At 51.7% G+C, this 14,178-nt stretch overlaps 1 protein-coding gene across 1 annotated transcript; it reads right to left on the bottom strand.

Moving 5' to 3' along the window:
• Positions 1 to 2,069: 2,069 nt before the first annotated feature.
• Positions 2,070 to 10,143, bottom strand: PROK2 (prokineticin 2). Its single transcript, XM_075714486.1, has 3 exons — positions 10,033 to 10,143; positions 5,491 to 5,616; positions 2,070 to 2,195 (listed from the first exon to the last, which is right to left on the bottom strand). Exons 1-3 carry the CDS (start codon positions 10,141 to 10,143, stop codon positions 2,070 to 2,072), a joined length of 363 nt encoding a protein of 120 aa, XP_075570601.1.
• Positions 10,144 to 14,178: the final 4,035 nt, after the last annotated feature.

Genomic DNA, 14,178 nt, shown 5'->3' on the forward strand with positions numbered 1-14,178 from the left:
CACCATGACAATGCGCTTTGGTAAAAATGAATGGAGCAAGAGATGGGTCACATACACATTTGGGCTGCTTCTGTATTCCTTCTTGATTTTCCCTTTGAGTGTAAATTGAAGTCCATGCTATTAAGCTAATTTTATATTGATAGACATGGACAGAAAAACAACCCCCAGGCTCCCAGTGTGTTCCTCCTCTGCAGACTCAGACTGTGTGGGTGCATGGGGTGTTTGGGGAGCCCCGCTATTAAGTGACAGTGGTAGGATTAGGTTTGGGGTTTGTTTTTAAATCCGGGTTACAGGAATTTCTGCAGTGCTCACAGGTCACTGCATTAGCATGGGAAGGAGCTGGTCTTTCGCCAGCACAATCCAGCCCTTTGGGTTAGAACTGAGCTCCTCTAAGGCTTCAGGTCTAATACAGGCACTTTGAACCCGATCACAATGCAAACCACATATAAAATTACCATTTGGTGGCACCTCAGACTTCCTTCTTCTTTTTTTTTTTTCCTACAGGACCTGAGTCTCTTGCCACTCGCACAGCTGCTGTAACGCCACTGCAAAGGGTGAAGCAAAATACATCGGCTTTGGAGCAGGAGCCCTGCGGCTGGGCTGTTTAGAGTTGGGAGGATGCAATCCTATCTCTCAAGACACTTATTCTTCTAACATGTGCAGGATCCACACGGATCTGGCCAAATAGCAGATCCGGTTGTTCCTTTCTGGAGCCCAGTGGAAGACACCTGGTAAACTCTCTGGGACATTTCTCATCTGCTCTGATACAGGTGTTTGCTTTAATGCAAGCGTGCTAACTTCTCTCAAACCCCTCATCGTCATCGGCAGCAAAGCCCCGATTGTTGAATGGTGAATGACTTCACTTTTCCAGTTCCAGCATATGTTTGCATGTCTGAGAGCAAGAAATGTGTGAAACTCACACAAACTATTGGAATTCCAGCTCCAGGGACTGACAAGTAAATATGAAGTTGCACGGTATTTCATAGAAAACCCACAAATTATATGTTTGCCGGGTTAAAGTTGATCTTTGAGGCATGTGCCAAGGAAAACCTCTCGTATTAGCTACACCAAGATTCCTCCACCGTCTAAGACTGCAGCTTGGTTGAGGAGTTCATGCCTCGTAAAAGCAGCCAGAGGCGTATAATCTTTTGCTAAGTTAGCCATAAGGAGCTCTGCTAGCTTGGGTGAATCAAGTATGTGATAACAGATTACACTGAATAAAAATGGAAAACCACAGTGACAAAATAATGTTATAATATTAAAATAAATCAAATAATATACTGCCATTATTCTGATACAGAATTTTTACACAGCAAATTTGATACATATACAAGAAGTCAGGCAGCCCATTACAATAAACTTCAGGGTTCCTTTTTTAATATAAACTACACCTTAGTACATAGTTTGAGATGCTCAGGTAGTTTTACACCAACTCAAGTAACAACAACTTCTTTGCATCTTCAAATACTGAAATAACAAAATCTTTTAATGCTTTGAATATTGAAATGCTTTGGTTCCACCTGTCACTTTTAAAAAGTGTAAAAACTACATCTGTTGGTTAAACTTTTACCCTAGAGATGCGCCTAACTTACAAATACAGTTATATTAATAAAGATACGAAATGTAATGTAAATACAGGGGTTTTCTGCAATTGTCATATGCTTCACACTATGCAATTATTCAACTCTCAGTTCGATTCAGGCATTCCAAAGTGTAAAAACGTGGCCAAAATTTTCCAAAACTGACAATAATCTTGGATGTTTTCATTCTGGGGTTAAGCTGGAACCATGAAGACCACAAGACAGTTCAGAAATCGTTACGCTCCTGCCCTCAGAAAGCAGTGTTGCTTTAGCAGATGTCATTTTGCTCACCCCAAAATGAAAGCATCTGCCACCGCCAGTCCCTCCTGAAAACCTTGGCCACTACAGCACAGTATCTCATCTTCAGTTTTAATGTTGGTGGGGCAGGAAAGGATGGTAGAGGGTTTCCCCCCGGCAAGTACCTTGTTCATCACAATAACAAGAAAAAGAATACATTGAGCGGCTCTTTCTAGCGCAGAACAGCTCCTGCTAAAAAAAGACATCTTCTTTTCTGAAGTCTGGTAGACATTTGAATTTGCCGGGAGAAGTCCGTACGCAGGCCAGGCTGGGGAGACACGGGCAGGTGTGGTGCATCCGCCGCCCGGAGAAGGGAACCTGGGGACAAAGAGCACGGACATCAGGGACAGGGAGCACGGGCGATGGTGCTTGGGATGGATGGATTTGGATGAACAGCGGGAACACGGGGAACTCTGCCCGCTGCCCTCCACAGCAGGAGATCCCCAGGAGCTGCAGCACAGGGGCTGGAGAGCAGATAGCAAAGCCAACCCCACCGCATTTCCCAGTCAAGCCACAGTTAAGAGCAAAATGTAACGGTCCATGTTGCTGTGTAGATCTACATCTGCGACACACGTTCTCCATTTACTCCCGTTTCATAAAGGCATCTGTTGTGAAACTACACTGGCCTTTAGCATCACGTTTTGCCGTGTTTACTGTGCAGGGGTTTCTGCGCACCCCGATTCCTGCGTTGCCATACGGCACAGAGCAGCCTGTCAGCTGCGTAGCGGGACCCGGGAACCGCAGGATCCCGTGGTAATTCAGGCTGGAAGGGATCTCTGGAGGTCATCCTGCCTGACCTCCCTTTGAGCAGGATCCCCTTGCCACAGGGCAGAGGCTTCTCATTTCATCCCACCCTCCTTCAGCCACGCTGCGGCGTAGGGAGCGCACATACGGACTGCATTAAACAAACTTCATTGCACCACGACATGCACATGCACTGACGTTCTTTAACAACTTGATTACAAGCTCCATCTTTTACAGGAGCCGTGCCTCCGCCAGCACACGAGCCGAGCAGGACAGCCCGGCGGGACAGCGTGGTGGGGAGCCACCGTGCTGCCAGCCAGCAGCGTGCACAGAGCATCCGACGGGATGCAGTGAGGGAAGCACAGAGGTACAAAGCCGCCACTGCCAGCTGGGCAAGCAGCCCTAATTCCCTCATTTCCTGATTTCTGGGCATTTTGAGCCTGCAGTGTTACTATTGCGAGATCGCTTTGTGTCAGTGTGCAATTTTTCTCTTTAAGAAAGTCGAAGGGAGAAAGTCCCACATGTTCCCCCGTGCGTCACACCAAGGACCTGCCCGACTCCAGTGACACCCCGCCGGGTGTGGGGGGCGAGCGGGGGGCTCACATCGCCTGCGGTGCCCTGGGCCAGCACCAGCTCCCTGCCCGGCACCATCTGAAGAGCAGCCCCACAGCGAGGGACGCCGTGGGCTTTCCCAAGCCATCCGCCACAGCCCTGTGAGCCAAGAGGCCACCAACCACGGGTGCCGGGGACTCCCTGCAGGAATCACACCTCTTGGGTGCCCACGCACAGCACTGCAGAAAAACCTAAAATCTGAGCTCCTCAGGCTGGTAAGGCTGACTCAGAGGTACCTCTCAGCCCTCCGACAGCTCAAGTGATTTATTCAAGACGTCACATTCGCTGCGAGGAAACGTTCGTTTCAGCAGGACTCCCACGCTGAAGATGTGGCTTAATAACGCACCTGGCTGGGGACAGGCAGCGGGTAACAGCTCTGCAGGATGGGCGCTTTGCCGGGGAGTGCAGCTTCTGCAGGCAGAGCCCACGTGCCTGGAGCTGGTACTGGCGATGCCGGCTGAGATGGCGCACGCTTTGCCACGCCGTGTGCCCAGCACCAGGTTTTCATGAGCACGGGGCGGTGGGAGTTTGGAGGTGAAAAGGAAAAAGGGAACTCCTGGGAGAGACGGGGTGGGGGGTTATGTGCAAGGTGCACAGTGGCAGCGAAGCCACTCCCGTGCTGCCAGCTCTGCCTGCTGCCCCGCCAAACCTCACCTGCCTGGCCCTGCCTGCAACCCCTGCCTTGCTGCCTGCAACCCCTGCTTCTGCAATGCCAATGGAGATGAACGGCATCAAGCCAACGCCATCTAGTTGCTGAGAAGGAAAGTAGAAGGTGGAAACCCAACCGCCAGCCATCTCCTCCTGGGTATCTCCAGGCCACTCTGGACGTCCCTGAGGCAGTGGCATGGCCATGGTGATGCCTGCTTTGTACCTGACCTGCAGGCAAATAAAAGGTTTTGGGGCTGAGGGCAATAGGGCTGCCCCCTATTCAAATATTTAGGGGAGAGCAACCATTGAGCAAACTCTCCATCCTTAAAAATACCTAATTCCACACACCACAGTAAATCAGTTTGCTTTGTGTTTGTCATAAAGAGCAGTGGAGTGAGGAATCTAAATCTAAAATAAACCTCATAAAGCTTATAAACACCAGTGGCTGTGACCGCAAGTCTGGGGCGGACAGGCATCTTCTCTGATTGTCATTATGTGGGCAATTAGCTTAAAATCTATCAGACAGTATAAATTATTACCCAATAGCAATAAGCTCATAAAAACCCTAGAAGACAATTTCTCCTATCCTGAGACTCCTGTTAATGTAAAGAGCCCTTACAAGAAAAACCTGCCACGTTACGTAGTAAAAAAGATAATTTGGTCCCTGATATCACAGCAGAAGATTTAAAAATTTAACTGTAATAGAACAGAGCCTTGCACTTCCTAAAACTGAGAAAATAAACCATAGATACTGAGCTGAGAAGCCAGGCATGAGATGAGACAGTGAGAGAGGCAGCTAACTAGCTGCACATTTATAATCTAAATTTATTGCCGTGATATCTTTCACATGTGATGAATCTTGGGCCATACTCTTCCCTGAGGTTGGCTCTGAAGACCACCAGATTCTCAAGCTCCTTGGTAACGTCCCATTCAATCTTTTGTATACAGACTGCATTATTTATAAATAATCAGCCTTTTTCATAGTGCATAGACTATACATAATCACATAAGCTTAAATAAATGCATTTGCTGATATCATGATATACAAGTGTGTGCCAACATGTTCTCAGTGGCTTTTGAAGGCACCAGTGGCTCTCAGCCTCTGGAGCGCAAGCGGACATTGCTGCTTGACGGCAGGGACCGTGCTGCAGGGAGGCACCAGCTGCCCCAACACGCGCTGGTGACGCTTTTACGCTTGTGATGGGATCTGGTCCAGTTCCACCGAGGTCAGTGGTGTTTGCTACGCTCCCGCTCACACACGCAGGCATTGCCAGGGTTGGGCTTGGGAACTGCTAAGGCTCTTTTGGATCGTGTACTGAAGCAAAACAGCAAGGACAACCTAATAAGAAAACAAACTGAAAAGCGTGTATTACTTCTATCCTTGGATTCTCTTCAGCATAATTCTGACAGTAATGTATTTCCTTACGTAGGTACCTTCAGCGCTATTTCCATACAGATGCAAATGGCTGGGTATTGTAACACAGGGAATGTTTCCCCGCCTTTTCACCACGTATAGTTTTTATGCAATGTGACGTACAGCGCAGTATATTCCTGTTTCTTTCTGCCCTGCCGGCTCCAGTCCCGCAGCCCCCCCCGGTGACGTACTCACTCGGTGACTCAAAGGATGGCACTCCTCTCCCAAATTTCCCATCGGTGTGCACATTCGCAGGCTGCGGATCCAGAGGCTAACCGCACAGCACATCCCTCCTCCGCACTGCTGGTCTCGGTCGCAGGCCTGGAGTTCAATACAGCATTAGGCAAACAAAATGAATAATAAATATATTCCAGCAACAGGACAGATCAGGTGCTCAAGAGCTGCCTGTGACACCCCACAAGTTATCATGGCTCATTAAGGCTGAACAAGAAGATTTAAGGCTGATTCGCAATACGCCTATCTCCCATGGATCTGAACGTACAGGCTCCTGGCACGTTTCAGAGTTGAGCCCAGGGTGTTTAAAGCCACGACTACATGCGGAGCTGCTTGGGGACAAATCCAGGACTGTCGGTGATTTACAGGCCAACTTCTGAGCGCTGACGGACCGTGGCACGTCCCACTCTGCTTTCCCAGAGAGGAGCCTGAGTGAGCTCAGGCAGGTGCGAGGACCAGGTGCACCAAACAGTCAGGAATCCTGTCCTACGGGGAAGCTAAGATAGGAAATTATCCACTAATTTAAAGACTTTCACATAACTATTCCTCCTAGTTTCTTATGATAGTATCTTATGGTTGAGTGCCTTTGCAAATGCAAGACTGCGTGATAGTTTTGTTAGAGAAGTCCAAGTGGAAGTAGCTAAAATAGAAGTTTAAATAGGGACTCTGTGGTTGTTATCTACAATTACATGTAACTAAAAGAGGTCTTAAATGTGTAATAGAAAAAGCTTTGCATAGGTGTCCACACCCAAGAAAATGCTACTGTGGTAGCATGCCCCCCTGCAAGGGGGGAAAAAATTTCAGCCATTTACCCAATACGATTTTTGGCTTAGATAAGCACAAACCCAAATACAAACTATTGGGTATGTTTTGAAAACCAGAAACCATGAAGAGCAATTGATACGTTACAGCGTGGAAACAGGTTACTGCACATCTGTTTCTTATCTTTTAACCAAAAGCTTATCAGACTTTTTACTATATGAATTCAATGCAAAAACCAGTCTCCCTTCTCCGACGAGAAATTCCATTAGTTAAAGGTTCTGATTACACCTCAAAGGTAAGCTTAATTAATTTACTTCTCTCTTACTGTCTGACAGCAGGAGTGATAGACCAAAGGCGCTGGTCAGCAGTACATAAACAGGCAACTTGTAAAAATGTACATAAAAGATGATGACAGCTCTGGGGAAGACTGCGTATCGGAACAAACATTCGCTTGAGGAGAAAAGCTTACAGTCCTTACCTTGGGATTTACATGATAAATGCCATTAGACTGTACTCTACTGGGTAAATATGACACTAGTTCAACCGGCAGAAGCCAGATCAAAATATGTATTTATAGATCAGTCAGGTATTTAGGAAAAAGCTGTTGCATTAGGGTCGAGCTGCTAAATAGTGTGGGTAACCTAAACAGTTAACACTCCACCTAAACACACATTTAATGAAGCAGACAGCTCTATGCTACAGGTGAGCCCAAACGCACAGCGCATTTACTTACAAGACTAATACGGCCATAGAACTACCACTACAGCCTGCCAGCTAGATAAGGTTTGCTTTCTAACCTCTCTCTTAAAAATAAAAGTGCTCTAATGGTCTAATTTTGCCCCAGTGACAAAAAACCTGCAGGTCCAGTCATTTTGGCTGCCGCCAGCACACCCACATCCACTGCTCTGCTGGAGTCACAGGCTCTGCTATTCCTCACCGGCCAGCTTCTGACCCCCTTTTTATCCCAGTTTATCACAAACCCCATCCATCCCCGTGGGACTGGTCCTGGAGCGAAGTACCGCTCAGCTGCAAAACAGATCTGAGTCCATCCTAGCCAGCAAGGGTATCTAAAACACTGCGCTGAACAATTTCTGTTTAAAACTCACACACAGGTATATACATCTGGCTGAACTTTTAAGGCTCTCCTTCCAAAAATGTATGACAAGTTTTGAAAATATTCAACCCAAATGCTCCTGCCCACACCTTATCTCCCATGTGTAATTCATACTGCTACTCCTAATATGCACAGGATGCAACATGAAGGACATTCCTCTTCGGCACCCCATTTAAGCACAGCTTTGTGCAAAATTCAGCTCGAGGAAAAAGTCCCAGGTGAAATGCCAGCTCAAAGCCAACTGAAGTCAGCACATGAACCAGCACTGAAGTGAGGAAGGTTTGAATCAAGTCCTTACATTGCAAAGGAAAAACACCTTTGGGGCTCAGAGGATGGGGATGGGAACACCTACGTCAGCTCTCATCTGAGATTTGCCCATTCATCAGAAGCCAAAAATGCATCAGAGCGGTCTAAGCAGAAATGCCCTGCAATAGTTAATAAAGTAACATTTTCTAGTTCTAATCCATTTTTACTTTTTGAATCTGCTTTGCCCTTCATCTATTATTCAGCGCCTCACAATGACTTTATTTAATGGCTTAATTATGCTTTAAAGGTGTAGCCACAACTCTAATAACAGACTTATATAAACCGGTCCTCCATTGCTGGAAATGTTTCTACTTGAAAGGAAAATTCTCAAATATTAAAAAAATTCCTTCACACTCTCTGCTCTGAAAAAAATCAGTCCTGGGAACTGTTCTGACCTCCAGAGAAATGCCTACGAGCCGTGTCACGGACTTCAGTGAAGTCTGGACGGGAAGCCTAGACAAGCCACGGAGTAATCCGCTGCCGCGAGTACAACTTCTGATGGTTACAAAAGACATGTAAGCTCTCAAAGGAATGCGAGCGCTGGGTTATTAATCCAAAGCAAACACCAAAAAAAAACCCCCAAAACCCAAATTATTTTACTTAAGAGTGATGCAACACTTCGGGTTAAATAGCGTCTTTGGGAAAAAAAATATTTGCACAACCAAAGTAAATCTCAAGCCTAAAAACAACAACAACAACAACAAGAGAGGACTCACTTGCAATGGGTGGCTACTGAGGGAAAAAAGCAGCACAGTCATACTCAAAAAAAAAAAAACCCAACAGCAGTGTTTTGCGATGATTGCAATACCGGTGCCTGCCCTGCAAGTGGTAGGACTGGAGGAACTCGGGGGGCACAAGCAGGAGGTGTGGTGCCCCAGCTGGGCCCCCCCAGGGCAGGTTTGGGGGGCAGCTGGGGCTGGGGGGTGCCTGGGGGGGACAGCCTGGAGCCCCGGAGGAGCAGCGGGAGCCGCTGCGTGCTCACAGACCAGCCTGGAGATCCCGCCGAGCCCAGGCATCCCTCACCCCACAGGGACAGACCCCACACCGTGCCGCCCTCACCCCAGAGACCTGCAAGTCCTGGTGTCACCCATCATGGAGAGACCCCCAAGTTCCGGGCATCCCTCACCCTAGAGAGACCCGCAGCTCTGGGCATCCCTCATGGCAGAGAGACACCCAAGCTCCGGTATCACTTAGTGCAGAGAGACCCCCAGCTCCGGGCATCCCTCACAGCAGAGAGACCCCCAAGGAGAGACCCCCAGCTCCAGGCATCCCTCACCGTAGAGAGAACTCCAAGCTCCGGTATCACTTAGTGCAGAGAGACCCGCATATCCTGGCACCCCTCACCCTAGAGAGACCCCCCCAGCTCTGGTATCACTTAGTGCAGAGAGACCCCCAAGCTCCGGGCATCTCTCACGGCACAGAGACCCCCAAGCTCCGGTATCACTTAGTGCAGAGAGACCCCCAGCTCTGGGCATTCCTCACAGCAGAGAGACCCCCAAGGAGAGACCCCCAGCTCCGGGCATTGCTCAGAGCAGAGAGACCCCCAAGCTCCAGTATCTCTTAGTGCAGAGAGACCCCCAGCTCTGGGCATCCCTCACCCTAGAGAGACCTCCAAGCTCCGGCATCACTTAGTGCAGAGAGACCCCCAGCTCTGGGCATCGCTCACCCTAGAGAGACCCCCCAAGCTCTGGTATCACTTAGCGCAGAGAGACCCCCAGCTCCGGGCATCCCTCCCAGCAGAGAGACCTCCAAGCTCCGGCATCACTTAGTGCAGAGAGACCCCCAGCTCTGGGCATCGCTCACCCTAGAGAGACCCCCCAAGCTCTGGTATCACTTAGCGCAGAGAGACCCCCAGCTCCGGGCATCCCTCCCAGCAGAGAGACCCCCAAGCTCCGGCATCACTTAGTGCAGAGAGACCCCCAGCTCTGGGCATCGCTCACCCTAGAGAGACCCCCCAAGCTCTGGTATCACTTAGCGCAGAGAGACCCCCAGCTCCGGGCATCCCTCCCAGCAGAGAGACCCCCAAGCTCCGGCATCACTTAGTGCAGAGAGACCCCCATACCCTGGCATCGCTCCCGGCAGGGAGAGCTCCCCCGCATCCCGGCACCGCTTACCCGGGGCGGCCCCGCCGTCGCTCACCGCACACAGACCCCCAGGTCCCGGAGGAGACTCCCGGCGGAGCCCCCCCCAAGCCCCCCAGCGCGGCCCTCTACCCCGCCGAGCCCCCGCCCGCCTCCCGCCCGCCTGCGGCTGCCGCTGCCGGCTCCCGTCGGTGCCGTCGGTGCCGGCCCGCCCGCCCGGTGCCGTGCGGCGGCGCTCACCCCGGTGATGACGGCGCCGTGCCCGGCGGCCAGCAGCAGCAGCAGCAGCAGCAGCAGGAGCAGCAGCAGCAGCAGCAGCGGCGGCGGCGGAGCGCCGCGCAAGCTCCGCATGGTGCCGTCCCGCGGAAGCCTGCGCTCCCCCGCGGGCGCAGCGGAGCCGGGCGCGGCGGCGGCGGCGGCCCCAGCCGTTATAAAGCCGGGGGCTGCCGGTGGCGGCGGCGTGAGTCACCCCCGCCCCGCCAGCGCCGCGGCCGCGCACCGCCGCGCACCGCCGCGCAGCGCCGCGCAGCGCCGCGCACCCCGCACCCCCGCCTGGCCCAGGTGCGCGGCCGCGGGACGAGCCTCCGCGGTTGCGGGGGGCTGGGGGCCGGGAGGGAGCGGCCGCGGGGTGGCTGCGGGGACAGCCCGTGGCGGTGGGGGCCATCCCGCGGCGGTGGGGGCCATCCCGCGGCGGTGGGGGCCATCCCGCAGCAGGGCTGGGAGATGGAGCGAGAGGATGTGCCCGGGCTGGGTGGGTGATGTCCCGTGAATGGAGGGGGCATCTCGCAGCGTGCTGGGGACAGCCGTCAGCGGGTCTGGGGGGCATCCTGCGGCATGGTGGGGGCATCCCCTGGCATGGTGGGGGCATCCCTCGGCATGGTGGGGACATCCCTCGGCAGGTCTGGGGGACATCCCTCAGTATGTTGGGGACATCCTTCAGCAGGTCTGGGGGACATCCCTCGGCATGGTGGGAACATCCCTCGGCATGGTGGGGACATGCCTTGGCAGGTCTGGGGGCGACATCCCCCAGCATGGTGGGGACATCCCTCGGCATGGTGGGGACATCCCTCAGTATGTTGGGCACATCCTTCAGCAGGTCTGGGGGACATCCCTCAGCAGGTCTGGGGGATATCCCTCAGCATGTTGGGGACATCCTGCAGCATGCTGGGGACATTCTTCAGCAGGTCTGGGGGGGACATGCTGCAGCATGGTGGGAACATCCCTCAGCAGGTCTGGGGGACATCCCTCAGTATGTTGGGGTCATCCCTCAGCAGGTCTCGGCGACATCCCCCAGCATGTTGGGGACATCTGTCAGCAGGTCTGGGGGACGTCCCTCAGCAGGTCTGGGGGCAACATCCTGCAGCATGGTGGGAACATCCCTCAGCAGGTCTGGGGGACATCCCTCAGTATGTTGGGGTCATCCCTCAGCAGGTCTTGGCGACATCCCCCAGCATGTTGGGGACATCTGTCAGCAGGTCTGGGGGACGTCCCTCAGCAGGTCTGGGGGCAACATCCTGCAGCATGGTGGGAACATCCCTCAGCAGGTCTGGGGGACATCCCTCAGTATGTTGGGGACATCCATCAGCAGGTCTGGGGGACATCCTGCAGCATGCTGGGGACAACCCTTGGCAGGTCTGGGGTACATCTCACAGCAGGTCTGGGGGGGACATCCTGCAGCATGCTGGGGACATCCCTCAGCATGTTGGGGACATCCCTCAGAAGGTTTGAGGGACATCCCTCAGCAGATCTGGGGGGACATGCCAGGGTCGGCTGGGGGACATCCCTCAGCAGGTCGGGGCCAGCGCACAGCAGGTCCAGAGGGACCCTGCAGCAGCTGGGGGGATCCCACAGCCGGTGAAGGCACACCTCACAGTGCGGCAGCGGCAGCCCACAGCCACCGGCGCCAGCCCGCAGGGCTGTCTCAGCTCCAGTGCCTGTGTCCCCTCTGCTTGTGCTCCTCAAGCTCCCTGGCCTGCAGCAGCCCCAGCAGTTCCCCTGCCAGCCCCAGCCCCAATGTTCCCCCCACTCCCCCCTGTGAATGGGCACTGCCTGCAGCCCCCGACCCAGCCTCTGCTGAGCCCCGGCAGTGCTGGGGGCATGGCCGTGGTGGGGGGACATGCAGGCTGCACCTCACCTTCTGGGGCAGAGGAACGTCAAAGCCAATTTACCCCACGGGTCCCGTAAGAACTGAATCAACCCTGGTTCCTCCTTACTGCACTTAGCCCAAGAAGTGCCAACGCTGAGTGAAAAAGTAATGCTCGTGTACTTCTTCACCTTACTCCTTTGTGGACCTGCCTGAGCATCTGGGCACTCTGGAGCCCAAACCCCCTTTGAACTCATGTTCTCCTGCTCCCCCTCCTGCCTGCGCTTCTCCCCCCTGCCATGGGCAGCCCCTGCCCCTGCCTGAGCCCCCCGGCTCCCGCAGCACCCAAGGGCACAGGGAGGAGAACAGCTCCGTCCTTGGCAGGGCTGGCTCCCACCCGGAGATCTGGGGGGAAGATGACGGGAAGAAGGTGCAGGGGGGGCAGGGACCCCCATTTCAGAGGCAGTGCACCGCTAGCTCCTTCCAGCCCTAACGCCAGGCCATGGTCTGATTGTCTCGGTGAGCTCCTCTTTCTAGATGTACACCGCTTGAATTTAACACAAAGCAAGGTTTAACAACTCATGGTGCTACCTTCGGGCACCTCCGTCCCCTGTGGAGGGAGGACATCAGAGCCCAGTGACAGTAAAACACATGCAGATTTTCCTTCCATGCCTCTCTTTCGCTGTTTTTTTTCTCTATTTTCTTTTCCTTACTTTGCCGGCTCTTTACACTTACTTCTATTTACCTTTCCTCTCGCTCCTGACTCCCTTTTTGTCCCTTTTCCTGCCCCTGCATCCCCACTTCCATGGCTCCTGTGCCGCCTGCCCCCTCCGGTGTGTCTCGTTCTGACATGTAGGTCCCTGTTTTCTCAGATTTTTCAAATTCTTTTTTTCCAAACAGGAAGGCTGAGCCTTTGCAGAGCCCACATTTCCCCGAGTCCTCAAACAGTCTCGTTCTTTGGCTAAGGCGAGTTCGAGCGCAGCCGAAGGGGAGCATATAACGCACTGAGTGTCTCGGCACGCTCCCGCTTGGTTCAGTCCAGGTCAGGAGCTGTCAAATCGATTCGTTAGCGGCATCCCCTCAGGGACTCAGTCTGTCTGGAGGTGTTTTCATTACAAATGTGGCCTTTTTGGGTGCTTATGGCTATTTCATAAAAGTGCACTCGAGACAAATACAGGCTGAGTAAATAGAGCCTTACTCCAAGGATGCTTTAAAAGCAAATTGGGATAAGCCAATTTTGACGTGGAAGTATTAAAAATAACCGAGACGGATCCTTAGCTGTTGTAAAGCTGCGTGGCTGGCCTGAACCATTGCCAGTTTAAACCAGGTGAAGGGATTAGCTTGTTTTAAATTTTATTTGTATCCTAGAAACGAAAAATGAATGTAAATCAGGAATGATTATTTTTACAATCCCCAGGTGCCCAGAACTTTAAAAAACAAATCATCATGTTCAGCTCTAAACCTCCTGATCCTTCAAAAACACTCCAGAATTGAGGGGAAATAAAAAGGAGGAAGAATTTTGTGCAGTTTTATGTAGAGTCAGTCATTTCTTGTAAAAGCCATTTTACATAAAAGGAATCATTTACAAAAGGTTGCCAGTCAAAGGTCAGTGTTGTACATTAAGATGGGTATGCTATAGACTTACTAGCATCCACCCTAAAGCCAATATTCTTATTAGCAACTTGCGCTAGAACCGGTTTGCTATTAGAAAAGATCTTACTCATCTATATGGCCTTTCGGTGATTACAAAATTGTAATGAAACATTAATGAAATCCAATTAAATGGTTGCTGTTCTTAAAAAAAATGAAAGTTGAGGAGGTGAATCTGAATTTCAGTGTCGTTACCTCCTAGCTAATTGTTCAACTACAAAAGTAGTGAAAACCCACAAAGTGTCTTAAATGTAAATCTTCAGATCGCCCATCTCAGAAATGCACCAGAATTTCAGAAGTCCTTTTATTTCTTTTGATCCACTTGGAAGGATAGCCTCATACTGGTTTGCTTCGTTTCAAAGGCTTTTTTTTTTTTTTTTTTTTGCACATTTGGATTTTTACTGAACCAATTCATTCTGAAACCTGTAACATTTCTCTTAGTATTTCTTTCTGTCTTTGCTGGTACAATACCAAAAATGCCCTGGAGTGCACCTGGGGACACAAGGGACAGCACGGTGTAGAGCCCAGCCGGATGCAGAAGCAGCTTTCCAGCCTCTCTCTTACATTATCACGATTAACACAGATATCGTCTCCGTTCCTCCACGGAGATACTTTTCCAACTGACATCTGCGATACATCCCAGTGTAAATGAA

The sequence above is a fragment of the Pelecanus crispus genome, chromosome 7 (assembly GCF_030463565.1).
Source record: "Pelecanus crispus isolate bPelCri1 chromosome 7, bPelCri1.pri, whole genome shotgun sequence".
NCBI classification, from domain to species: Eukaryota; Metazoa; Chordata; class Aves; order Pelecaniformes; family Pelecanidae; genus Pelecanus; species Pelecanus crispus.